The 26,384-nt window shown below is 40.7% G+C and overlaps 1 protein-coding gene across 1 annotated transcript in view; it reads right to left on the bottom strand.

Moving 5' to 3' along the window:
• PDE6A (phosphodiesterase 6A) overlaps positions 1 to 24,962 on the bottom strand; it is a 133,950-nt gene extending 108,988 nt beyond the window's left edge. Inside the window, exon 1 of the mRNA XM_082257028.1 lies at positions 24,261 to 24,962. Within this exon, the coding sequence (XP_082113154.1) occupies positions 24,261 to 24,734 (474 nt within the window). The 5' untranslated portion in view covers positions 24,735 to 24,962. The remainder of the gene's footprint in view (positions 1 to 24,260) is intronic.
• Positions 24,963 to 26,384: the final 1,422 nt, after the last annotated feature.

Here is a 26,384-nt window from a genome sequence, read left to right as displayed (position 1 = left end):
CCACACCTGTGAGGTGGATGGATTATCTCAGCAAAGGAGAAGTGCTCACTAACACAGATTTACACAGATTTGTGAACAATATTTGAGAGAAATCGGCCTTTTGTGTACATAGAAAAAGTCTTAGATCTTTGAGTTCAGCTCATGAAAAATGGGGACAAAAACAAAAGTGTAGCGTTTATAATTTTGTTCAGTATAAAGGGTCCAAATAAAAAATGCACACATACTGCTTATTTTTCTAATGCTGCTCCTTAAAGCGTTATTATTAAACCCAAAAGCAAACATTTAATGTATTTCCGCTTACCAATTCTCAGATGTGATGGTTGCATTCGTTTTCTTATTTAGGCTTTCTTTCTTGTATTTTCATCTGGTGATTTGGCCACTAAGTCTGTTTGTAGGCCAGTGCCTACAAAAGGGTTAATGTTTTCCTTTTTGAGTTCCTGTTTTTCCTATCTATGCTCACGTCTAAAAGTTTACTGAGCCAGCCAGATGTGAATTCTTACAATGTAGATGTATGCTGGATCTGAGGAATTGATTGGCTAGATTTTCCAGCCACCTTTCTAGTGATCCACATAAAAGGCTCAGTGAAATGCCCTGAGGGCTGCGCCTGGGAAATACTGCCAAAATGTAAGCTGTTATTCTGCAGACTACGCCAGGTTGTGGGTGGGGCTTAGGTGCCCTAGTGGAGACAGTAAGAACTACACTGCCTTATTGCCTAGGTTCTAGGCAGGAGTTTGCAGTCAGGCAAAATCAGCATTAACCACTTCAATACCGGGCACTTTGACCCCCTTCCTGCCCAGGCCAATTTTTAGCTTTTAGTGCTGTAGTCATGCAACACTGTACCAAACTAAATTTATGTAATTTTCCCCACAAATAGAGCTCTCTTTTGGTGGTATTTGATCACTGCAAGTTTTTTTTTTTTTTATGCTGAACAAATAAATAAAGACCGAAAAGTTAAAAAAAAAAGTTTTTTGTTTATGTTATCAAATTTTGTAAATAAATAAGTTTTTTCTTGCACTGATTGAGCACTGATGAGGCCGCACTGACAGGCACTGATGAGGAGGCACTGATGGGATGGCACTGATGATGGGGCACTAATATGCAGCACTGATGGGCACTGATAGATGGCAATGATGGGCACTGGTGGGTGGCCATGATAGATGGCAATGATGGGCAGCACTGATGAGGAGGGCACTGGCAGGCTCCCTGAGCACTGATTTGCATCCCTAGTGGCATGCGTGGGCATCTCTGTTGGCCATGGGTGGGCAATCCCTGGTGGCTCTAGTGGCATCCCCCATGGGTCTGCACTGGTAATCAATGCTCTGATTACCAGCACAGACCCCCCCCTGTCAGGAAAGCAGCCGATCGGCTCTCCTCTACTCGTGCCTGTCAGGCGTGAGCTGAGGAAAGCCGATCAACGGCACTTCCTATTTACTACATGACCAGCTGTGATTGGACACAGCTGGTCACATGGTAAAGAACTTAAGTCATAGGCTCTTTACCAGGATTGGAGATGCGGTGAGTCAGAGTGACAAACCACACCACCGATCGCCGGTCTGCGGTCTATCCTGCTGGACGTCATATGACGGCCAGTCAGGATAGTGCAACCATTTTGCCACCATCAATTTGCTATATGGCGTGTGGCAAGTGGTTAAAGCACAACTCCAGACTTAGAAGCGAGCCATAATACAGCTGTACTGTTAACACTAAGCACTTCAGACACTACTACAGTTAGAGAACACCAACTCCCAGGTGAAGAGCATTTAGCAACCAATGCCGCAGAGCCTGCATCAGCATCCACCAACCCAGCAATACCTATTACCTCACTCCCAGTGACCACTGTTACTAATGCATACAGGAAATGGACCTCACTCCGTAACTATGTGCTTAAACTCTCCCTCAGGGGCCTCTCTCTAAAGAACATACTTTTCCTTGATTCCCAGGCCAGCTCCCTAGGTACACTGTGCCGCAGGTTCAGTCCCAATATTTAGGGATTCAGCTGCAAGTAAAGGTGCCAAGCACTTAACCCCCTTCACTACCAGAGTAACCGTCACACTACGCCAAGTCACCCATTCCCTGACTGATTGGCTGCATTGTTACATGTACAGTTGTCCCTGGCAATGACACATTAGCCTACAATAGACAGCAAACAACATGCTGGACTAAATGTACTGTATCTCCTCTAACCAACAATCCCCTTCATGTAAGCCCTGTTTTTTGGGTATGCCATTCAATGCACCACTTACAGAGACTTCAGATTAGGCATTTAAGGGAACACAAACAGTCTTTAATGAAGAAATGCAAACACAGAAGAACAGTCTTTGCAAAGCAACTTCTTACATGAAATTCTGTACAGAGGTGCTCTAGTGTCCTTTGGGTAATTATACTTGAGTTAGCAACAAGTTCATAAGTAGTCTGCTAAGGCTAGAGTGCTAGAAGGCAAATACTCCACAGAGGTAGTAAGTGTCCTCAGACTCCATGATTGGCAATGATCCTTAAAGGCAGTAAGTCCATAGCTGGTAGCTGAAAGTCCATCAGAGTCTTCAGGTTCCCAACCTCTAAGGCCTACAATTTGGCAGCATTTCTCAGGCAGAGTTCTCAGGGCATTTCAGTGAGCCCTTTTGTGGATTTCTGGAAAAAATAGCAGTGAAATCTAGCTAATCAGTTCCTCAGATCCACCACACCACCAATTCTATTCCATACAATGCATTCTGTGAATGGAGACGGGGAGGTGCGGATGACCCTCACAATCTCCCCTCATCCAATCATAGAATGCTTTGTATTCTGTGAAAATAATACAAGACACTTTGTGAAGGGATGTGGCGAGGAGCTGGTGACCTGTCATCCTTCACTGTATGCAGTGTATGGGATCTTGGAGTGTAAGTTTCAGTGCTGGAGGTTTGATCCCTACTTTGCCATCAGGGATGAATAAAGCTAAGAGTTTTAAATAAGGCAGCAGCCTTCCACACATGGAAAACACACATAGCAAATGTAAAAACATATTTTTTTCCCCAGAGATCAGTTTTAAAGAGTACTGCTGATGGGAAATCATATGTGATTCTTAGGTGTTCACGGACATTTTGCCAAAAGTTTGCTCAGCATGTAAAGTGAGCTGTTTTAGTTTGTTTCTTTTAAAAAACAAAAAATAAGAAATTATGCCACAAATATTTTTTTTTTTATGTCAAGCTTCACTTCTAATGCACATACAGTATGCGGCAGCAGGAAAAGTGAACTTTAATATCCAGCTGCTGCACATATGGCTCCCCGAGGTTGTGTACTGAAAGCACACTCACTTATTGTTCCCAGCACAATGACTGAGCTGTCACCAACAGCTCTTGGTCACGGTCACATGTGAAGGCTGTGAGAGTTAATCACAGTGGTCACATGATAGAGAAGCCAAAAAGTGAGGGATGAATATAAATGAAATTGTGAAATGGATCATTGTTTATAAGCAGAGTTAATGCAAGAAATTAGTTTGTGAAATCATTGGGACCAATATGAAATCATGTCAATCCAGCATATGTGTAAAAAGAAATATGAGCCATAAATATCTGCAACTGGTGCTTGCAAAAATGTAACGGACTGAAAATTCTGAAGAACCGTGGGGGCACAGAAGGGGATCCAACTTATTTTTAGGGATCATTGGCGATTAATACAGGATTTTCTTATCCTCCCTATTAGCTACTTCCTCCAGTAGGGGGCAGCATTTGGTTCAATAAGATTTTCCACACAGTCTCCAGCTAGGAAATGGCTGGTATTCAGATTTATCTCCAAAAGCAAGCATCACTAAATGGCCAACCTTGGTCCTGACCCAGACCAAGTTCTATCTCTGGCCAGCCAGCCTGTCCTCAACACGTTTTGCCCCCTCCCCCCTCTCCCTCCTCTGCAATGATTGGTTGTTAGAACCTTCGGTGTCCTAGTAACAAATGATGTTATGTGTGTGCCCTGTCCCCAGGGCATCGCAGGAGGATGGAATTGAAATTTCCTCCAAGCAGGCCGGCAGCCTGCTCCACCTCCTGCCTCCTGCCTCCCACGCTCTACCTGCCTGGTTCCAGAAGGGCACTCTGATGGGGACACCTGATGTAAGGGAGCACTCTAATGAAGACATCTGATGTAAGGGGGCACTCTGATAGGGACCCTTGATCTAAGGGGCACTTTGATGGTGACACCTGATGTAAGAGGGCACTCTAATGGGGACACTTGATGTAAGGGGCACTTTGATGGAGACACTTAACCACTTTACCACCGGAGGATTTTGCTGTCTTCCGTCCAGGCCACTTTTTGCGATTCGGCGCTGTGCGACTTCAACTGACAATTGCGCGGTCGTGCAACGCCGTACCCAAACGAAATTTACGTCCTTTTTTTCCCACAAACAGAGCTTTCTTTTGGTGGTATTTGATCACCTGTGCGATTTTTACTTTTTGCGCTATAAACAAAAAAAGAGCGTTTATTTTGAAAAAATAACAATATTTTTAACATTTTTTTATATGAAATTCCCCCCAAAAAAGATGTAAAAACCAATTTTTTAAAAAAATTTTGGCCAATTTGTTTTCTGCTACCTATGTTTGGTAAAAAAAATCGCAATAAGCGTATTTTGATTGGTTTGCGCAAAAGTTATTGCGTTTACTAACAATGGGAAAGATTTCTGTCATTTTTGGTGTTTTTTTTTTTAACGCGTAATGGCGGCGATCTGCGATTTTTTTTGCGGGACTGCGACATTGCGGCGGACAGATCGGACCCTTGACTGACATTTTTGACACTTTTGGGGGTACCAGTGACATTACTGCAGTAATCAGTGCTATATATATGCACTATTACTGTAAAAATGACACTGGCAGGGAAGGGGTTAATTTTATTGGAGAGGGAGGGGTTAATGTATGCCTGGTGCTTACTGACGTGTAGGGGGGGAGGTGACTGAGTGAGTCATGGACAGATCGGATGTCCAGCTATGCTGAACAGTCCGATCTGTCACTCCCTGTCACTATGGAGATCTGCCCACTGTGTTTAAACACAGCGGGCGGATCTCCAGACTCGATCCCCGACGATCGGGTAAGAGCAGCGGCGATCGCCGCTGCTCCTCCCCTGGCCCGACTCCCGCTGTGAATGAAAACAGCGGGAGCGAGCCTCCGGCGGCGCGCAAGCGCCGCCCAGAAGGGGGAGTGTCTGACGACGTAGTACTACGTCGTCAGACGATAATGAGCCACTTTGCCGCAGTAATATTACTGTGAGCGGTCGTAAAGTGGTTAATGTAGGGGGGCACTCTAATGGGGATCTCTGATGTAAGGGGGCACTCTTAACGGGGACATCTGATGAAAGGGGGCACTCTAATGGGGACATCTAATATAGGAGGAACTCTAATGGGGACATCTAATATAGAAGGAACTCTAATGGGGACATTTGATGTAAGGGGCACTTTGGAGGAAGCACCTGATGTAAGGGGGCACTCTAATGGGGACATCTGGTGGAAGGGGCACTCTGATGGGGACACTCGATGTAAAGGGGCACTCTAATGGGGACATTTGAGGTAAGGGGGCACTCTGATGGGGACACTTGATGTATGGGGCACTTTGGTGGGGGCACTTAATGAAAGGGAGCACTCTAATGGGGACATTTGATGTAGGTGGGCATTCTGATGGGGACACCTGATGTAAGGAGGCACTCCACTGGGGGCATTTGATATAAGGAGGTGTTCTGATGGGGACACCTGATATAAGGGGCACTTTGATAGAGAAACTTAATGTAAGGGGACACTCTGATGGGGCCACTCAAAGTAAGGGTATATTACTGACATGCTATGGAAATTGCAAACTGCTTATTTTTTCATAAACAAAAAACAAAGAAAGACTGCATATATAACAAGATCTGAGTCATCATACAAACATGAGGTTCAGACCTCTGCTAGAAGAAAGTTACTGATAGAACCTCTTTATTGTCTAGAGATTTTCAAAGCTCTGAAATGTTTAGAACTTCAAAACAAGAGATCTATAAATATGTCAGTTTGATAGCAGCTGTATAAGATAGGGTGACTTACTCAGGAAAAATAAAACAATTATTTGAATTTACAGGAACATTGGTCATTGTGTCATTCACGCTCAGTCGCCAAAGACCTTCACGTGTTAGGTGACAGAATTGGAATGGTAACAACAGACTGCAGGCCTTAAAAGCTAGCAAAAGCTGCATGCAAAAATGAAGAGTCAAATTATAATATACTATATGTGCCTGGCATGTCCAGAGACATTAAACTGACTTTTGTGCTAACAGAAATATGAAAATACTAATACTGATTTGGCTTTTAAAACATGCATGTATGGGTCTGTCATCCTGATTCTTTCTTTTTACTTTTTAATGAGTCACTGACATGGAACAAACATACAGCTAGTGAAGTCTAAAAAAAAAATCAGAACTCCATTTTTGCATGATTGCTGGATTATTTCGGATATGCACAAAAAAGTAGAGAAAAAAGCTATTGCAAAGCCCATAATAAAGTGAATTTATTAGTATCAATAAGTCTCCCAGTTGGCAGATAAAAGTTACTATTCCAGGACAGAAAGATTGAGAGAACATGCTTTTCTCCAATACATTTTTCCCACTGGAAAATTCACCCAGGCTTTAATACCCTCAGGCCTCATGATGCTTTGTTCTCCCATGGATGCCTTTGCTCCTGGCAGGAAAAAAAAATGGCTAAAAAATGCGCCTAAAACCACGTTTTGCACACGCTTTTAGGCGCATTTTGGTGTCTCAAGCATTTGGGTGTTCATTGAGCATGAGAATTGATCCTCATTTTGTAAGTTTACAATTTAGGTAAAATGAAAATGCTTCTTTCTTTTGTTCATGGTAAATTTATTGTAAAGATGCACAGACATGCACAGTTGAACAGATATTAGGGAAGAAAGACCAGTATTAGATTATTCTGGATATTGGAATGAATGAACGCTCAAGTTCTCAACACGCCTAAGTCTTTTTAGACATGTTTACACTTAGTTAGGTGCGTTCTGTGTATTTTTTGGCAAAAAGCTACTCTACATGCTCCTCTACATGCTCCTCTTCTAATATGCCTGTAAACGCTGAAGAAAAAAAAGTCAACTAACTGCCTGTAAAAGCAGCGTTTTTTAAGCTCAGTGTACCTTAGACAACCTGAGATTCAGACTATGAAATATTTTTTTCAAGTTATTGGACACAAGTGTTAATTCAAGTTCAGTACTTTATTACTTCATTGATACAATACTCCTATTTCAGGAACAACTGCTATGCATGCTCAGCTACTGATCGAGAGAGTGCTGCGAATGATTCCACCTGAAGCTTTGAAAATTCTAACTCTAAAATGGATAAAAAGCTCACAAATTAATGTTATGGGAAATAACACAGACAAGAACTTTCAATTTTCTATTAAGGAGAAAAAAAAATAATACAATAAAAGTAATGATGTGAACAGTGACAGTGACAGTATCTCACAAAAGTGAATACACCCCTCACATTTTTTTTTTTAATATTTTATTATATCTTTTCATGTGACAACATCGAAGAAATGACACTTTGCTACAATGTAAAGAAGTGAGTGTACAGCTTATATAACAGTGTAAATTTGCTGTCCCCTCAAAATAACTCAACACACAGCCATTAATGTCTAAACCGCTGGTAACAAAAGTGAGCACATGCCTAAGTGACAATGTCCAAATTGGGCCCAAAGTGTCAATATTTTGTGTTGTCACCATTATTTTCCAACCTTAACCCCTTTTGGGCATGGAGTTCACCAGAGCTTCACAGGCTGCCATTGGAGTCCTCTTCCACTCCTCCATGAGGACATCACGGAGCTCGTGGATGTTAGAGTCCTTGCACTCCTCCACCTTCTATTTGAGGATGCCCAAAAGATGCTCAATAGGGTTTAGGTCTGGAGACATGCTTTGCCAGTCCATCACCTTTACCCTCAGCTTCTTTAGCAAGGCAGTGGTCATCTTGGAGGTGTGTTTGGGGTCGTTATCATGTTGGAATACTGCCCTGCGGCCCAGTCTCCGAGGGGAGGGGATCATGCTCTGCTTCAGTATATCACAGTACATGTTGGCATTCATGGTTCCCTCAATGAACTGTAGCTCCCCAGTGTTGGCAGCACTCATGCAGCCCCAAACCATGACACTCCCACCACCATGCTTGACTGTACGCAAGACACACTTGTCTTTGTACTCCTCACCTGGTTGCTGCCACACACGCTTGACACCATCTGAACCAAATACGCTTATCTTGATCTCATCAGACCACAGGACATGGCTCCAGTAATCCATGTCCTTAGTCTGCTTGTCTTCAGCAAACTGTTTGCGGGCTTTCTTGCGAATCATCTTTAGAAGAGACTTCCATCTGGGACGACAGCCATGCAGACCAATTTGATGCAGTGTGCAGCGTATGGTCTGAGCACCCACAGGCTGACCCCCCTACCTCTTCAACCTCTGCAGCAATGCTGGCAGCACTCATACATCTATTTCTCAAAGACAACCTCTGGCTATGACGCTGAGCATGTGCACTCAACTCCTTTGGTCGACCATGGCGAGGCCTGTTCTGACTGGAACCTGTCCTGTTAAACCGCTGTATGGTCTTGACCACCGTGCTGCAGCTCAGTTTCAGAGTCTTGGCAATCTTCTTATAGCCTAGGCCATCTTTATGTAGAGCAACAATTCTTTTATTTAGATCCTCAGAGAGTTCTTTGCCATGATGTGCCATGTTAATCTTCCAGTGACCAGCATGAGAGAGTGAAAGCAATAACACCAAATTTACCACACCTGCTCCCCATTCACACCTGAGACCTTGTAACACTAACAAGTCACATGACACCGGTGAGGGAAAATGGCTTATTGGGCCCAATTTGGACTTTGTCACTTGGAGGTGTACTCAATTTTGTTGCTAGCCGCTTAGACATTAATGGCTGTGTGCTGAATTATTTTGAGGGGACAGAAAATTTACACTGTTATACAAGCTGTACATTCACTATTTTACATTGTAGCAAAGTGTAATTTCTTCAGTGTTATCACATGAAAATAAAATATTTACAAAAATGTGAGGGGTGTACTCACTTTTGTGAGGTACTCTAAATGTTTATAAAAAAATAAGTAAAATGAAAATTCTGTATTCTCTTGTTTATTGTAAATGTATTGGAAAGATGCACAGACATGGAGAGTTGAACAGATATATCAGGGAAAAAGCCTTCACATTTCATCTTTGCTGGCTGATTAAAGAGTTCAGCAGGAAACAATGGTAGAATAAATATCTACCTTCCTTTTCCTTCCTTCCTTCCTTCCTTCCTTCCTCAGTATGATTCTCTCACTATAGGAAATGCTTCATTCATCAGCCAATTTGAACCTTGCTTAATTTTTTTTTTTTTATCCAAATACATTTACTAAAGAAAAGGGTCCATCATAGATCCTTCAATTCCTACATTGGCTTTGAGTAAATGTGTATACTGCGCTAACCAACATAAATAATAAATAATAAAAAAAAAAAAAAAAGCTGCTAGCACAAATCAACTGACAAACAGGTTGATAAGAGCAATACATATACAAAAGTGCAGCGCTAAATCAGAGAGAACTGTTACAGATCTCCATACAAGTGATGAAGTATGTATAAAACCAAGTCAATGGTATAGAAATTATACATAAAAAAGTCCCAATTAAACGTATAAGGTGAAGACATCCAAGGTGGTCAGGTGAATCATACTGTGAATGTATCCCATCACCAACACCAGAATAACAAATGCGTTCACCAGAGGATGTTGACCCAAGATACTGTACAGCATAAGAGTCAAAAAAGGCTCATGTGATGGTATTGCGATTCCTAAGATGGACTGCAACCACAGGTGTTCTCCAGGTGTATATCCAGTGGGATGAATGGAGGATGAAACTCACAGACATCAAAGACCATAAGGATAAAGATCAGTTTCCTTGGTGACAGTCACCAGCTCTCCGCTCAGGAAGCACTGAGGACTGAGCGATCATCAGTGTTGGATCGCTCAGTTCTCAGCCTTAGAGCCAGCAGGGGACAGATTCAGTATTGGACCAATGCTGCATTTAACTAGGTAAGTATAATTCTTAAACCAAAAATCCTATATTTCTCTTTTAACCACTTGCCGACTGCCGCACGACTATCTACGTCGGCAGTCAGCCCCTCACAGGCAAAGTGACGTAGGTCTACGTCGCTAGCCTGTGAGGGTCTAGGGAGCGAACGCGTGCCGCAGGAGGCACGCTCCCGCGTGGTCACGGACCCCCCCGCACATGTCACTCTGCGATCGCCGCTGCAGAGGGAGAAAGTCAGGCAGCTTGTGTAAACAAGCCGCCTGTCATTCTTCCCTGTGTAGAAACTGTGATCACACGGTTCTACTGTGTAGAACCGTTGATCACTGTTTTTACAGCTCAGCAGACAGCCAATCACAGTTAGAATCACGCCCCTAGGGACACACACAGCCCCTCCCTCTCAAATAAAGTTAACCCCTTCACTACCAGTGTAATTTTGCAGTAACAGTGCATATGTATAGCACTGATTACTGCAGTAATGTCACTGGTAACCCCAAAAGTGTCAGAAATGTCAGTCAAGGGTCCGATCTGTCCGCCGCAATGTCGCAGTACCGCAAAAAAAATCGCAGATCGCCGCCATTACGCGTTAAAAAAAAAACAACAAAAATGACAAAAATCTTTCCCTTTGTTAGTAAACGCAATAACTTTTGCGCAAACCAATCAAAATACGCTTTTTGTGATTTTTTTTTACCAAACATATGTAGCATAAAACAAATTGGCCAAAAATGTTAAAAAATTTTGATTTTTACATTTTTTTTTGGGGAATTTCATATAAAAAAATGTGAAAAATATTGTTATTTTTGCAAAATTGACGCTCTTTTTTTGTTTATAGCGCATGATCAAAAAATTGCACAGGTGATCGAATACCACCAAAAGAAAGCTCTGTTTGTGGGAAAAAAAGGACGTCAAATTCGTTTAGGTACAGCATCGCACGACCGCGCAATTGTCCGTTAAATTCACGCAGTGCCGAATCGCAAAATACCCCCTGGTCAGGAAGGGAGTAAAATCTTCCGGGGCTTAAGTGGTTAACTAGGTAAGTATAATCCTTAAACCAAAATCCTATATTTCTCTTTTAAAGTGTATCGAAAGCTGTTTTTTTTTTCTAGCTTTTTTTGAAAAGCGTGTTGAAGGCAGAGGTTTTATTGCTGTTTCTGACTCTATTTGTCTTGGGGATCATTGCTACTGGGGAAGGAAAATCAAAAATTTATCCGATGCCAATTGAACAGAAATAGGAAGTATTCCAGGTGCCTGTTTTCATGACAGCTGTCTAAGACTTTATTTCCCCTGGAGAAATTATCTTTCACTTTTTGCTGTCTCTGTAACAGAAGGAAAAGGTAAATCTCCACAATGGGACATGGATATTAAAACTGGAAGATCAAAAAAAAAAGCCCACTGCGATTTTTACCACCCCCTTCTGGAGCCAAAAAACGTTTAGCTTTAGATATATGCTTTACATGAGACGTACAATTTGCTTCTTTTTGCAATTGGATGTTTAATTTTTCACCATAAACTATATAGTGGCTGTATAAATTGCTACTATGCAGTGTGCAGTTTTACAACCACTATGTAGATTACAACTCTTCACATGGTCAGATTGAGACCATAAAAAGTAGGTTTCATTTAAGCTCTTAGTGCTGAGCACAATACTCTTGCTCATTATTGCTTTATGTCTGTTTATCCTCATGTATGTTTATCTTCATAACAGTGCTCTCCTGCACATATTGACCCTTCTTGATATTTTTTCTTTCTTATATTGCAATGTATTTATTGCTTTGCTAATAATGTTCATGTGCATTTGAACTCACTCACTTTGTTTGACTGTCTTTGTCACCTTCTAAAAAATTGTTAATAATAAAATATATTCAACCTTAATTTAAGCCCTTGAACCTAAGCTTAAAATTGAACTGTAGCCTCCTTAGTAACGTAATATTTTTATTTGTGATGATAATGCTTAAATAACAGAATGTATTATAGATTGAATCTGACTATTCTCATACTATAGTGCTTGCAGTGCAGCAGGAGAAATTCCATGTCCATTTGTTTGAGCACCTAGGAGTCTCACTGGAGCATCCATCAGTCCACCCTCTGTACTCTTGCACATCATAAATATGTCCCAACATTGTGTGCTCTGCCCAGTATCTCCCCCATCTGCCAGTTGACAGCACTGGTGCCTGTGATAGCACTATAACAAGAACAATTTTTCTCTTTAAATCATTAGCAAACCGAGGAGTGTTTAATGCTTGCCGCATACTGTGTTTCTTCTCGTTCAAAGTATTTTATTAGAGTTATGTACATACAATAGATACAACAGAAGTGTAAAAAGGATACAACAAAAATGTAAAAAGGATAGAGTCCAAATATAGAGTGGCCAAATGGTATACAATTAATTTATGTGATCACATGGTTTACTGAAGCACTATTATATTTAAGGTTATGAGGATGCGATTCAACAAAATATAATCACCCCATTTCCCACAAGCACAGCACTGTAACTAATTGTAACAAATTGACTATAATTTAATATTTAAATAATTTTCTTTTGAGTTTAATTCACTTCTGAAGCGCACCATACCCCCCTGTTTAAATCAAATGGTATACAAGACATAGAGAGAGTCAATGAGCGATAATGAAACGTTAATAAGTAATGTAGAAGTGGAAGTCAATGGGGTTGCAATAATAGGAATAGCGTGCCCGTGTCCTCCCCATGGGTCACCCCTAATGGGTTCAAACTGTGACCCAGAAGGAGAACAGGTAATGGGAACCTTCCACAAATAAATGATCTTAGAAAAAGTTACATATCTTGACTAAAAATATCTCATAGAACATATGAAGTACAGTCTAATATAGCATGGCACATAGTCATTTAATTGTTCAAAATAAACGAGGACTCAAATCTAGTAGAGAAAGTAAATTGTTGTATCGAAAGATTACTAGCATACTGTGTGCTAGTATTTAGCAGTGTCGAACCTCTACGGGAAAATGTAGTTACGAGGAAAGGGGCCACTTGACTATTTAAGGACATGATCATCTTCCTGAAAACCATCCCTCTCCTTTGTCCTTTATGGCGTCACTGGAAGCCATGGAACTGCTTGCAAGGAGACTGATGGTACTAATGCCCAATAACAACATTTCAAACATTTTCATATATTGAAGCCTACCAGTTCCTAGCTATGGATCCACATGTACATGCAGAAATGTACTTATCTTAAAAAAATAAAACTAACCCAGCCACCACATCTATGGACTGGTAAGCTGCAGTATATTATATTTTGTTCTTAAATTTAGATGTGCCTTAAAATGACCCTGTCATGGCAAAAAAAAAAATCCAAACTAGACATACCTGCAGCATAAGATAGAAATAAATGTACCCTTTGCCTGCACTGCCAGAACAATGTTCTTTACTGTAGAATTCTTCCTATGAAATCCAAACAGACACTTTGTGGAATATTGATCTCCTGGGTTCCCCACAGCTTTTACTGATTCCTTCTGCTGACCTTCACATAACTATTGTATCCTGTAATAGGTGGAGGTTAGAGGGGGAATCAGTGAGAAATATGCCGAACCTAGCAGATCAACACTCCCAGAAGTGTTGGTTTTACTGCATAGTTCAGATAATGACTTCTCCTTAACGGAGTTGTGTTCTGGCAGCACGTGCAACAGGAAAAGTAAATTTGATTGTAAGCTCTAACGAGCAAGGCCCTCTGATTCCTCCTGGATTTAATTGCATTGTAACCATACTATCCTTATGCTGTAAAGCACTGCGAAAACTGTTGGCACTATATAAATCCCGTATAGTAATGATAATATTCCCTCTCTTTATTAGCATCCTCAAAACAGTCCTATGACTATAAAGCCCCTCCAACCCCAAGAATAGCCTGCTGGTCACTTTTGGAAAACTCTAAATCCCTAGTCATTCTAAATCCCTCCTGTGGATTTTTTTTCTATGCCGGGAAAATGATACTCCTTACCTGGAAACAACAGTTGTCTCTATGTTTTTCGGGATGGATGAAGATGAAAAACGCAAAACTGCATTTGTAAAAAATAACTTATGAACTCAGAAACAAGCCAATTAAAAATAAATAAATAATTGGAGTCCCTGTTCTAAATCTGCCCTCATACTTCCCTGTTTAAAATTTGGTGATCCAGAACTTCTTTAAACCAACGTTACCCCAATGCTTTATATTTTTTTTTTACGTATGTGAGATACCTTCATGTACTTGTCACTGCTTCTATTGTATTGATGAACAGCAAAGAGGCTAGTTTGTTAGCGTGTGAAGAATTAGTTTGCTGTTACAGTACACAGCATGTAAAACCCCCAAAAATTCAACTGTAAAAAAAAAAAAATTCACTCTCTTATTTTTGAGGTATGCGTATTTTGGAATCTTTTGTCATGACAGGTTACCTGGGGATAACTTTTTCATAACAGGCGCTATTCCAACTGTATTTCATAATGTTTGCAGAGTGACTACAGGTCAGCTTTAAACTTGTATAAAAAAAAAAAAAATAGAACATTAATAAAAATCGAAATTCTTATTTAAGCAGCAACCCTGGATTTAGTTAGGCATGAAGAGGTTGGTTTATTCTTTCATACTGTCATAATCTTATAAAAGTGTTCTCTGCATAGTTTGTAATTATGTAAAGGCAGCCATATGTGATCATGATGTGTGCAGGCCTTGCTTCTTAATTTTGCTTTTGCTGATCTTCTCATTCTAAGTTCACAAGACACTCTAAGTAAAACGTATGTTAAGGCAGAAAAAGTAAAAAAAGGCAGCTCACCTCTGCAATACATGCAATACATACATACAACACACAGCTTTTTTGTGGACTGAGTGGTATCAGCCCTCTTGGTGTTATTTGCTAAACCAGGGGTTCTTAACCTGGGGTAATTGTTTTTTTGTTAAGATTGTTTACTTTACTCAAACTTTATGTATGTTATAAATGTATGAGGAAATCACATTTCTACAAAATAAAGTGTATATATTTATTTATTGCATGCAATGTTGTCTTTATGTGAATGTTTCTGGGAAGGGGGTCATAGCTTTCATCAGATTCTTAAAGGGGGCCATGACTCAAAAAAGGTTAAGAAACACTGTGTTAAACTAATCATATTTAACAGACCAAAAGGGAGCAAATAAGAGAAGTTCATTGCTGGGGTTTACATACACTTCAATATCCATATACCTTTGCATTCTCTAATGAAATGAAACATCCACAATGCTCCTAGTAACCTTTGCAATGCAATGCAATCTGCCTAGGGTGTAAGTCATATGAAAAAGTTAAGGATCAGATTTAAAAATCAGGCAAAAGAGTCAAAGTGCACAGATCTATCCTCTTCCTTGAGCTGTGAACTAGTTTGAAAAGCATAGGTTGAAGGATTAACCATCTCTTCTGCTTGCCCCATGGCCCAGCCCTGACTGCAAGTTTTCTCCCCCTTGTTCCTCACTTTCCATTACCCCCCTAAAGAAATTTGCCGACTGCAGCCACTGCAACATCTGCAGGTAAGTGGGTTATTACGAGACCATGCCAAGGAAGGTAAAGCTTGCTGTAAGTCTTCTAAGTCCTCCCAGCCATCCCCAGCAGCAACCTTGTCCAGGCAGAATCAGTAGAAAAATAAGATGCCCTAATCAACCCAATACTGAGAGCCTCAATGAAAACTTGGCAAAACTGCTGACTTTACAGTTACTGCCATGCAGCTAGTGGAGTTGTTTCCAGTTAATGGCCTGTGCTGCACCACAGTGGCTTGCACCCAGCTTACATATTTTCCCAGAAGGCCATGCTTGATCTCCACCTGCATGTGCAATGGTAATGTCCCTGTATCTCTGGACCCCATGGTTAGCGGAAGGGTCCATATGACCACAGACATGTGGTCTAGAGAGCATGAGCAGGAACAGTACACTCCTCCCAATATAAGAAGAAAACCATATGGGCATCTATACCACCATCGGAGAGGGAGCATAAAGTGCCACACTTTGAAGTAATTTGGCAAAGAATTTCTTTGCTCCATCTCCTGATGCTGGCTGGATCCACTGGCCTTGTAGATATGGTTGAAAGGGCTAACGCCTAATATGAAAAGGCTTGCCACCCTCCAACAAGGTAGCTTTGGTTTCACACTTGTTTTTGCAACATGCAAAGCTGCCCTCTGCATGTGGTGCATACTGCACACTTCTGTATGACAGAGGTGTGCTCAAAGCACCCCTTCTTTCATCTCCAGCATTGCCAACACTGCCATTACATTCAGTTTTGTGTTAGGCTCCACTGAACTGTATAAAAAGTATAAAATAATTTTATGTGCTTAGTGTGAATCTCCCTCAGAATATGCCAATTCTTAATGATTCAGACAGCTGTACTTACTGTACTGTACACAACAATCCAAAACTGATGCAAAAAGGGGGTAGAGTGTGTTGCGCTATCATTTAGGATACATATAAGTGCCTTATATTTCAAAATGAATCAAAGAATAAATATTCAAATAAATGATATATAAAGTGTTAAAATATGTATAAACATATACCATATTTCCCATAATTCATACAATACTTAATAGTTCATATACATAAATTAACAGTAATATTCACAAATGATCACAAAAAAGTCAATGTGCTATTTTTTTGAAGCAAAATAAACTTTTTGAAGAAAAAGGTAAGAAAAAAGTCCCAATTTGGAAAGTGATGGTCATATAGAAAAATCGCAGTGCTCCACCCATGCACCTTTTAAAATCCTTGTGTTTTGGTGATCACCCAACAGTGCCCCACCCAAAACAGATATTTTAGCCTCTTACCAGATATTGAGACCTCATTACAGGGTTTGACTGTGCCTTAGTGGAAACACCCCTCACTTGGGATAAAGCAACATGGCTCCCATCCCAACACCACTCAAAATCTTAGATAGCAGTATATACTCTTAGTTTCGATTCCCGAGACCACCTTTTGCTGCAAAAGTAAAGTAGCAGACTCACAACGTATGGAGCAAAGTTTACATGAAAAGAGGAAGAGGGACGATCATTGCGCAACGTCCAAAATGCCTCTTTATTATAAAATAGACATGTACTCACAAGCACAAAGAGTAGGCAGGCATTATGTACATAGAATTGTCCAGTGCCCCGGCGGACGTGCTGATGTCACCACTACAACCTCCGCCCCACGCACATTTTGTCCTAGTAGATGTCGTCACTGGGTATAGTGCAGAAATATCTGTTTTGGGTGAAGCACTGTTGGGTGATCACCAGAAGCACAAGGATTTTAGGAGGTGCCTGAATGGAGCACTGCGATTTTCTTATGAAATCATCACTATTTAGATTGGGTTTTCTTACCTTTTTCCCATTTCTTTTGCTTCAAAAAACAGCTCATGTGATTATTACAGTTAATTTATTTATAGAAACTATTAGTTATTGTATGAATTATGGGAAACGTGGTATATGTTTATATAGTTTGACACTTTATATAACATTTATTTGATAATTACATTTTTGGTCCATTTTGAAATATAAGGCACTTAGTTGCACTTTAAATGATAGCTCAACACACTCTACCCCCTTTCCACTGAACTGGAGGCAAACCCAAGGAAATATGCTGGTCACCCGCACACAAGTTGGGTTTGGGTTTAGGTTTGCCAGTTGTATCTGACATAGGCAAAGCTGCCCTTTGTGTACTGCATTGTTTTTTAACATTTATTTTACAAAATAGATGAGAGAGAGAGTAGAGATAGGAATGTTTCTAATGTTAAAAAAAATGATGTTTATGAATCACAGACAGAACCAGATAAGGACTTTCTATTTGAGGAGTGAGAGGCAAACAGTCAAAGATAGAAAGATACAAAGAGCAGAAATGTGATCTATGATAGTGATGAAGGCCAAATACTGACCAAGACTCACCAATTTTCCCACCTGCCAACAGTATTTTTTGTTATGTTATTTGTTTGGAACAATATTTCAAGATTACCATTTGTTTAATATTTTACGTTTTTATCTTCAAATTGTTTTGGAATTTTTTTGTTGTAAGGCTGCCCCTGCCCTGGTCAAATAGATAGCAGGAACAGCAAGGTCATAAAAAATTGCTTACAAACAATCACTTCCATTAAAGTAGAACTAAAGGCAATACTTTTTTTTTTACATTTTTGATGGAGTAAGAGAGGGTTATAACCCCGGTCAGTTTTTTTTTTTTTTTTTGCCATCTGTGTCCCATTGAGGGAATTTCCCTTCACTTCCTGTCCCATTGCCAAAAAAAGGAATAAGAGGAAATCACTTCGGTGAGGGAATCCCTGGTTGTCGCCAGAACTACTGTCTCCAAGTGGAGGATTTCCCCTTCTGTGGACAACCCAAAATTTAGGATTTACTTTTACTTTTCATGATAATGGTAAACAGGGCAATAGAGGGGGCGAACCTCCCTAAAGGGGGCACAGACAGCAAAAAAATGTAACAGATGTTCCAATCTTTCTCCACTCTGTCCAAAACTAAAAAAAAGTTTTGACTTTAGTTGCATTTAACTATTGGGTGTCAAAGCTGAAACACTGGTTAGAGATGGTACAACATCCACTTGAGGTCCTAGTCTGCATTCTGTTATGTAAGAGAGGGCCTTCACCACAGTGCAGTGAATTAGTAATTGAGAAGCTGCATTTTTTTAACTTGAGGTGAGGATAATCATTTTTGAGGATGTACACAGTTTTTCTGATAACATTCATTACTTTTGGCTGTCCATGATGGACCACTGGCAGGAGGGGGCCCCAAAAGTTCTTTGGGTGATAACCTTCCGTGCTGGACATGTCGTGTCAGATTGGGCCTGTCATGGACTTGCAATAGGGTTGGCAAGCTTACCTGTCCCTTCATGTCTGTATAAGAGGTCAGACTGCGTTTCTGGTACCTTTTTATCACCTCTACTTCCTGTTCCTGCCCGCCCAGGTCATCACAGGAAGTCTATATTAACCAGTGCACTGCAGGTCTGCTTTGCTGTTCAACAGTGTTTGTTTCCTGTTTGCCGTGTGCTTGATCTACTTTGGCTTGTCTCTGACTATTCCTGTTTGCCTGTTAACCTGACCTTTGGCCTGTCCCTTGGCTACCCTTGTCTGCATGTTACCCCGACCTCGGCTTACCCATCACCATTCCGTGTGTGTGAGTGGCTGCTTCCCTTCTCTCCCTATGGAGCGTGACCTGGGGGACCCCAGGGGCCGCGACCTGGGCCCAGCTGCAGCCAAGTCCATCCTCACCACTAGAGGCTCTGGTGAACACATGCTGGGTCTTAGACTCCGCACCCTGGGGAATCATGGGCTCACGTTCCGGTCCATCTGCAGCAGTCGTGTTCACTACCTTGTGCTGCGCCCCTGCCTCCAACAGGGTGAAGTTGTTACCTGGCCACAGGTGACCTGACAGGGCCTTCAACACATTGCCTAACGAAATGATCCTGCACCCATGTACTTTAGGGCCATCTCCAGGAACATGTGAGAAAGGAAAATTCTACGTGATCGCTTTGTCAACAGGACCCACTCCACCCATATTTGAATCAAGAAATCAAATAGCAGTGTATTTAATTATTTGTAAAAAAAATCTGCAAAATATAGTAATGAGTAAATGTACAATCTCTGAACACTTTGACTAGGCCACTTTGTCAACAGGACCCACACCAGACATAATGTCCTTTCACTGTAAAAAGCACCCAAAATATTGTTATAAATAGGTACTCAGTATTTAAATACTTTACTACATTGATTTGTCAACAGGACCCAAACCAGCCAGCTAGACATTACCAAGAAAAAAAAAAATCAGCAATACAGTGTATTTATTTCACTGTGAAAAACACCAAAACATTATGCAACTCCAGTGATTGTCCCTTCTAAGCCATCTGACCACAGTTCAGAGGGCAGGAAGTGCATTGTTGGTAATACTTGCTATGGGTGCGAATGGCCACATTAGTTAACTATTTTCTAAAACCACAAACTGTATGGGTTGGAGTCAAACTAATGATCAGACCAAACCCAAAGTTCATCCCTACTTATTATTGATTCGTGATAGCAACATTAAGATTCAGTGCCCTAAATTTTATCTTCTACTAGTTTTAATACAATTCCTGCAGGAAAATATTTTGGAACATTTATTTCTGGAGTAACAACAGGTATTTTTGGGAAGAATCTGCTTAAGGATGGGTAAATTGGACCAAATATTGTGTAAACCCTATTCCAGAGTCTAAGGCTTTGCTCACATGAGCCCGCAGAATGTCTATGTGAGGTACATCAGGAGGGCGAGGCAATTTGAGTTTCAGAACATTGCACTGTTTACTTTTATTTTTTCAAACTGTATATGAGGAGTCACATCAGGACTCTTTGTTCATGTCTCTGCATAACAGTGTGGTGCACTGTGGTGCAGTTTAGCATGGAAAAACGCACCTCCAATGTCTGCATTTTTCCACACTGCACTGCATATCACACCAGCGTTGTGGTGTAAATTGGGCAAAAGGAAAATAATTGTTTTCTATGTGCCCTTGTGGTGACTGGAGAATATTCAGTGTGGAAAAATACCATTCACAGCACCCAGTGTGATGGAGCACTATGGGCTAAAGAGTCTTGATCCAATTCCTAAACCGGTCTCTTCTAATATTGAAAAGCCATTTACATTACCAGTATTGCTCTTAACCACTTCCCGACCGTCACACGACTATTTACGGCGGCATCTAGGGGGCGAGCAAGTGCGCGCCGCCAGAGGCGCACTTCCGCCCCCGCTCGTTCACGGACATTCCAGCGCAAGTGACCGGTGGCACCGATGTCCGCTGGTCATTTGCGATCTCCCGCTAGAGAGGGAGAAAGGCAGACGGCTGATGTAAACAAAGCCGCCTGTCTTTCTCCCTGGTGTAACTGCAGAGATCATACGATCCTGCTATTTAGGATCGTATGTCTCTGTGGTTACATGAAAAGCCACACCCCTTTACAGTTAGAAGCATGCCCCTAGGGACACATTTAACCCCTGCATCTCTAATAAAGTTAACCCCTTCCCTGCCAGTGTCATTTTTACAGTAACAGTGCATATGTATAGCACTGATTACTGTAGTAATGTCACTGGTACCCCCAAAAGTGTCAAAAATGTCAGTCAAGGGTCTGATCTGTCCGCAGCAATGTCGCAATCCTGCAAAAAAAAATTGCAGTTCGCCACCATTATTCGTTAAAAAAAAAACAATAAAAATGACAAAAATCTTTCCCTTAGTTAGTAAACGCAATAACTTTTGCGCAAACCAATCAAAATACGCTTATTGCGATTTTTTTTTATCAAACATATGTAGCAGAAAACAAATTGGCCTAAAATGTTAAAAAATTTTGATTTTTACATTTTTTTTGGTAATTTCATATAAAAAATGTGAAAAATATTGTTATTTTTTCAAAATTGTCTCTATTTTTTTGTTTATAGCGCAAAAAGTAAAAATCGAACAGGTGATCAAATACCACCAAAAGAAAGCTCTATTTGTGGGAAAAAAGGAAGTCAATTTCATTTGGGTACAGCATCGCACGACCGTGCAATTGTCCGTTAAAGTCACGCAGTGCCGAATCGCAAAATAGGGCCTGGTCAGGAAGGGGTAAAATCTTCCGGGGCTTAAGTGGTTAATGTGCTACTTCTTATACAACTGGGCTAACATTTATATTTTTTCAATCCTGATATGCCTAGTATGAATTCACACAACAGATGACCAAACCACAAAAAGCATGTAAAAAAAAGCGTATTTCTTCTTTATGATAACAGAATGTACTGTTGATTCATATCTATAAAGAAATGTTAAGGAGAAATCATGGTTGACCACCACAGAGACCCAGAAGAAGCTGTTTACTCTGTGGTCACTACAGTTCTACCCAAGCCATTTACACATTTATTTTATAACCCATATTTTATAGAGCCTTTCCTACAGTTATGAGTTTAAAAGTAAAAGTAAATTGCAGTGACGATGTGAAATTCGTACCAACTAATCAGCTGCCATCATGTTCTTATCTCACTTTGGTAAACTAGAACCTGATTCAGTGGAATATGTCATTGTAGTTTGCACATAGTCATTGCAGCTTCTATCTAACCAGTCTATTAATGTTAGTGCAGAATCACATTTAGACCCATAAATATTCAAGCTCTAGCTTGTTTTTCCTAGGCAGTAACCAAATTCCTGGACATTGGGTGGAAAGGCTGATTTCTGCTTGGAGGAACAAAATGATTGAAGGCCTTTAACACCAAAGGCAGACATTGCAGTACATGATTGTTTTATTACAGTATTGTGAGAAATTAAACAGTTTGATTAGCATTTGTGTGTATTAAGCTAATTGCCTCGGCACACCTGGACTCCAACCCTAATGTTGAGCCACCAACCCAAAAATGTCACTCAGTACTTGCTGATATATACAGTAAATGCAATATTGTGATAGTTCAGGGCCACTGTATATGTGACATGAGCCATTTTGGCTCCTAGGGTAATTATCCACGCAGCATATCAGTGTGGCCTCATCAGTGGTCACCAGGGCAGCCCCATGCAAGCTATGCTGATGGGCACTGATAGACTGTGGTTATGGTCTGTGGTTTACAGATGACAGGGTGGGTCATAAACAGGAAGGGGTGTGGTCTTTACAGGAAAGGGTGGGTCATATTTAAATTTGGGGGTGTACAAGTTTAGTCAGGCCTAGGGCAGCACAAAACCTAAATACACCACTGGCTGACAGTCAATACCAGTACTTTAAAATCCCCGGCTAGTGTTTTTTAACCACTTGCTGGCCGCCTGCCGCAGATATACTGTGACAGGCTGGCTCGGCTGCGCGAATCGACGTATGGGTACTTCAGTTTGCAGAAGCAGTGCTGGGGGCCAGCGCGCATCGCCGTAGGCACGCTGCCGCCCCCAATAGGTAGTGGGGATGCCGATTCACAGGACCGGCTGTCACGATTGCTGCCAGGCACCCGCGATCACTCCCCACTGACAGAGAACACCGGTCAGCTGTTGTAAACACAGAAGACCGTTCTTCTCTCTGAAGTGATCACAGATCGCCTATGATCCTTCTATATAGGATCACAGGTCTCTGTGGTCATTTCACAAGTCCCTCCCCCATACAGTTAGAAAACACTCCCCTAGGCTCTCACTTACCCTTTGATCACCACTGTGTTAACCCCTTCCCTGCCAGTGTCATTATTACAATAACAGTGCATATTTTTAGTACTGATTACTGTCACTGGTACCCCCAAAAGTGTCAAAAATGACAGTTAGGGGTCCGATCTGTCCGCCGCAATGTTGCAGTCCTGCTAAAAATTGCAGATCGCCACCATTACTAGTAAAAAATAAATAAATAAATAAAAATTACATAAATCTTTCCTGTAGTTTGTAGACGCGATAACTTTTGCGCAAACCAATCAAAATACGCTTTTTGCAATTTTTTTTTACTCAAAAATATGTGGCAGAATACAAATTGACCGAAAAGGATGAAAAATTTTGATTTTAAAATGTATTTTTTTGGGAATGTTATATAGCAGAATGTGAAAAATATAAGGTCCAGAAGGGGTTTAGTAGATTCCCATTGAATGAACATCTTGTAATGATATTCCTTAAAACTGAATTGAACAGTACGGTACGGTGAGCTTTAAAATACCCGTCTTAGTTATCAATTTAAAATATACAGGCACAGCAGGCCTACAAGTATTTAACATGCTTCTATGGACAAATTTAAAATTTGTAGAACAATACTAGTTATAATGTGTCTCTCCTTGACATGCCTTCCACCTGTATCATCTTAATGGGATTATCTGCTTAGACACAGTTTAGCTCTGCAGGGCTTCTATTGAATTACACACGTGTATATTTGCTGGCATGGTAAAGTTACTTAGGCACTGTGTTTTCAGAACCATACTTCCCTTTACACACTTTTTTCTAAAGCCGATTGCTGTCCCGCAGACAGAGAACTACATCGCTATTCAGGTGACACAAGGCAAAGCTCTAAGAAAATACATTCCATTCTGCAGTGTGACACAGGCATTCTGCATGGCCCTTTGTCTTCTGGAGGTGCAACTGCTTTATAAAGAAAGAATTTAATCTCAGATTAGATATTAGTGTGTACATGACCTGTTTCAACTCATGCGCATGCATTTTTATGTTGATTTACTAGTGGAAATACACAATAGCCTATAGGCCTTACAAATTCTTTTCCTACAAGCCATAAGAAATAACATTTGCAAATGACATTTGACTATATTTAAAGATGTTCCATTGTATTACTCACCTCAGTCACATTTTCAACATTGATTATTTTCTTAGACTGCGCCACAAATCCCAACACGCCAGTATCCAAAGGAAAAACAATCTCACAGTCTGGTACTACCAGGCATTCCTCCATGGTGGCATCCTTGTGTACATTGAAGAGTCTGGAGGCCAACTCGCCTGTACCATTTCTCATACGGTACATAAACAAGCTCATGCGGTCCGACTGAATAATGAAGGAGAGCCTCTTGAGTACATTGAAGACACATCTTTCAACATTGAGGTTCTCCTGGAACCCTCTAATCAGGTCAAAGACTATCTCGCTTTCCTCCACGCTGCTTAGATCATGATAGGTGCTGAAGTCCACATTGGTCTTTTCAGTGCTCAGTAGCTCAAATAAAATTCCAGGTCTGAATTTATTGTCATAGTAAGTTTTGGCAAAAGTAGGATTGGCATCTAAATACTTCTCTACTGCCTCCTCCGTCAGCGCGCTCATGTTGAGTGCAATATGATGGGCTCACGGTGTGCCTTCCCAGAAATGCCTCTAAATCCAGCAGAGGTGGGTCAGAGCATGAAAATAATTAAAATAAAAAAAATATATAAATCCCCAGGGAAATTTAGGTATCCCCTGGGTTTTTCTCCTTCAGGGGACAGAAGGAGATCTTCAGCTCATGCCATCTCCTTGTTCTGAGCTGTAAGCCTGATTTGGAAGCATACGTGTAAGATGATTCTTAGCAAGGCCAGCATTATTCCTCTAATAGTGAAGGTGAAATGGGGATTACCCTGATCATTTTAAATGGTCATATGACAACTCTGTAATCCAGTAACCAATCATATTAAAAACGGAACCCCATTGTCAAAGATACTGAATCCACTGCAGTTGGCCAAATAAGAAACACAGTATATTTATAAAGGAAAACGCATAATGATATCTGAGACTTCCTTGCTGTCTGTTGGGTAAAATGCTGTGATAACTTCACAAATGCAATTGCAGCTACTGTCTCTATATTGCATACAGACTTACATATATATCAGCAGGATACAATGGTTATGATGTTTATATATTTATTTTCCCTTATTATTTAAAATGTAGGGTTTGCATACATTTGCATAACTTACGTTTTCTGAAATGATTGAATTTGAAGTGAAGCCTAAAGCAGAACATCAGTTAGATTTTTTTTTTTTTTAAGTAAACAGCTACAAACACACTAAAAATCAGGTCTTTACCAGTTCTTGGGGGCTTCCTCTTCTTCTTTCTGCTGTGGGTTGCCAGCGCTGCCATCTCGAAGCCATAGCCGCTTTCCATTGTGCATGTGTAAGCTCGCGCAGCATTTTGTGTATAGTCTTACAGCCTCCTGGGACATGTAATAAATACTAAAACTATCAGAAAGATCTACAGATCTACAGATAACCGGGGGATACCTCAAAAGGTTAAAGGCTGTAATGGTTATAAATTTAAGGTCCCTAATTGGTACTCGTATGCGGAGGTCATCTGATACTGGCAGAGGTATTCCGGAGTGTCAAGGGTCCAAGCAACCAATGCTTACAGGCGTATTACCATAGTGTTTCTGGTGTGTGCCCATCCTTAAGGGGTCACGCATGGTGTGGTGAAGGTGAATACCGGATTACATACATCAGGCACCGGGGAATCACTAATATATGGATTATCTGGCTGTGTTATGAACATTGACTGATTTTGGCGATTTTTTCACTCATTTATGAGAACTATATGATCTTTAATATGTTATTACGTATTGAGCACTGCTGGATGTGACTAGTGCTGAACCTTTATTAGTTTTAGTATTTATTACATCATTTACAGATTGTTTTTTATCACAGCGGCTGCGATCAGCAAATTTTATGAGGTTTTAAAACTTATATTTATTACCGTGTGGTTTATCCCTTGTAACAAGAAGCGCTGGGCGAGTGTTTGGAATTTCTGTTTTTCAACCACTTTTTTACACTCCTGGGACATGTGATATGTGCCAGGAGCTTGCGGGGAGAGTGTGGGGTGGGGCAAGGGACATCATTCTCATCTGGGTGAATCAAAAATAAAAAAAATAATAAGGAGTATGGATTTTGTTGGTACCACCATAGACATCACAAAAGCAATTCAATTATAATCATACAAAGTTTTTATAACCAA

This window comes from Pelophylax lessonae (assembly GCF_965119305.1).
Source record: "Pelophylax lessonae genome assembly, chromosome: 4".
In the NCBI taxonomy this organism is placed as follows: domain Eukaryota; kingdom Metazoa; phylum Chordata; class Amphibia; order Anura; family Ranidae; genus Pelophylax; species Pelophylax lessonae.
The sequence above is the reverse complement of the archived record's forward strand: the minus strand, read 5'-3'. Positions and strand labels throughout refer to the sequence as shown.